At 58.9% G+C, this 1,619-nt stretch overlaps 1 protein-coding gene across 1 annotated transcript; it reads right to left on the reverse strand.

The window, feature by feature from the left end:
* Positions 1–56: 56 nt before the first annotated feature.
* Positions 57–1,090, reverse strand: LOC139027234 (uncharacterized; the record flags this gene model as incomplete). Its single annotated transcript, XM_070442377.1, has 2 exons — positions 1,085–1,090; positions 57–772 (listed from the first exon to the last, which is right to left on the reverse strand). Coding segments are annotated over exons 1-2 (722 nt in total), but the record flags the coding sequence as incomplete, so codon positions are not given.
* Between the last annotated feature and the right edge of the window lie 529 nt (positions 1,091–1,619).

Raw genomic sequence — 1,619 nt, forward strand, 5'->3', positions numbered from 1 at the left:
CAGGGCGAGAGATAGGGGGCTGAGGGGGAGGAGGGCTGGGGGGGCCAGGAGGGGACTGGCGGGCCAAGAGAGGGTGCAGGATGGCTGGGGGGCAGGAGGGCTGGGGGGCCAAGAGAGGGTCCAGGAGGGTGAGGGGGAAGGAAGGGCTGGAGGGCTGAAGGGGAGGGGGCAGGAGGGCTGAAGGCGGGAAGGAGGCTGGAGGGGAGGGGGCAGGAGGGCTGAGGGGGGGGGGGGCCAGGAAGGGCTGAGGGGAAAAGAGAGGGGCCAGGAAGTGCTGGGGGGGCTGAGGGGAGGGGGCAGGAGGGCTGAGGGGGCAGGAAGGGCTGGAGGGCTGAGGGGCGGGGGCAGGAGGGCTTGGGGGGCAGGCCGGGCTGGCGGGAAAGAGAAGGGTGCAGGATGGCTGGGGGGGCAGGAGGGCTGGGGGGGAAAGAGAAAAGGGGTCCGGAGGGCTCGAGGGGAAGGAGGGCTGGGAGGGCTTGAGGGGGAAGGAGGGCCTGAGGGGAGGGCAGTAGGGCTGAAGGGGAGGGGGCAGGAAGGGCTGGCAGGGGAGGGGGCAGGCAGGGCTGAGGGGGCAGGAGGGCTGGGAGGGCTGGGGGGGCAGGAGGCTGAAGGGGGCAGGAAGGCTGGCGAGCTGGGGGGGAAGGGAGGTGAGGAGCAGAGGGTTGGGGGGGCAGGAGGGCCTGGGGGAAAGAGAGGGGCTGGGGGGGCTGAGGGGCAGGCAGGGCTGGGGGGGCAGGAAGGCTGAAGGAGAAGGAGGCGGGGGAAAGAAGGGCTGAGGGGGGCAAGAGGAGTCTGGGGGTGTCCGGGTGTGCTGGGGAGCTGAGAGCGGTGGAACGGGGGCTGGTTGGGGTGTAATTTAGAGTCCGTGAATTATCACTGTAATCTTCCCCAGCTCCAGGAATGGGAACATGGCCCATCATTAAAGGCCAGGGGTCAGAGGGTCAGGAGGAGATTGGTGGTCAAACAGGGCCGTACAGCGCCAAGAAACCACTGACAGCCCGTTGTCTCATTTTATCTGACAAAATTAATCAGTCGCATGCATTAGTTGAAGCACAATGTTAAATTCAAATCTCTCTGCGCTAACCGTCATATCTAAGCCAATATGACACACTGTCGATGACAATTTTGCCATCAAACCTTGATTGAAAGGTACACAACACGACTACCGCCTCTCGTCTTAGCCGTCTGTCCGTTATCCAAAACCACTATGACCTGATTTTTGACAGGGTTGTTAGCATTAGGGTCGTCAGATCTTTTTTCTCTCCAAAATTAAGCCTCAAATTCTAGACGTCGGATAAAAAGGGGACGCATTAGACTTAGATCCATTTGGGACTGAATAAGTTTGTAGGTGCAACAGTTTTTATTAAATATCTCAGTTTTACGCTCCTGCATGTGCAACATTTTTGCCGCAATAAAAACAACCGAGGTGCTACATTTTTGTAGCGTTTCTGACAATGCTAACATATTTTCAGCCGTATCTTCAGACTTCTAAAACCGGGTCGAGCAACTCGGTTGCTGGCGCAAGCAGTGCAGCTAGCTAGTAGAAGGCTAGCAAGCTGGTAAGCTAGCTAGGCTAAATGACCAGTTTGGATTAGAACCAAAGGAAGGTAGCTAGCCTA

This window comes from Salvelinus sp. IW2-2015, unplaced genomic scaffold (assembly GCF_002910315.2).
Source record: "Salvelinus sp. IW2-2015 unplaced genomic scaffold, ASM291031v2 Un_scaffold8517, whole genome shotgun sequence".
Taxonomy (NCBI): Eukaryota; Metazoa; Chordata; class Actinopteri; order Salmoniformes; family Salmonidae; genus Salvelinus; species Salvelinus sp. IW2-2015.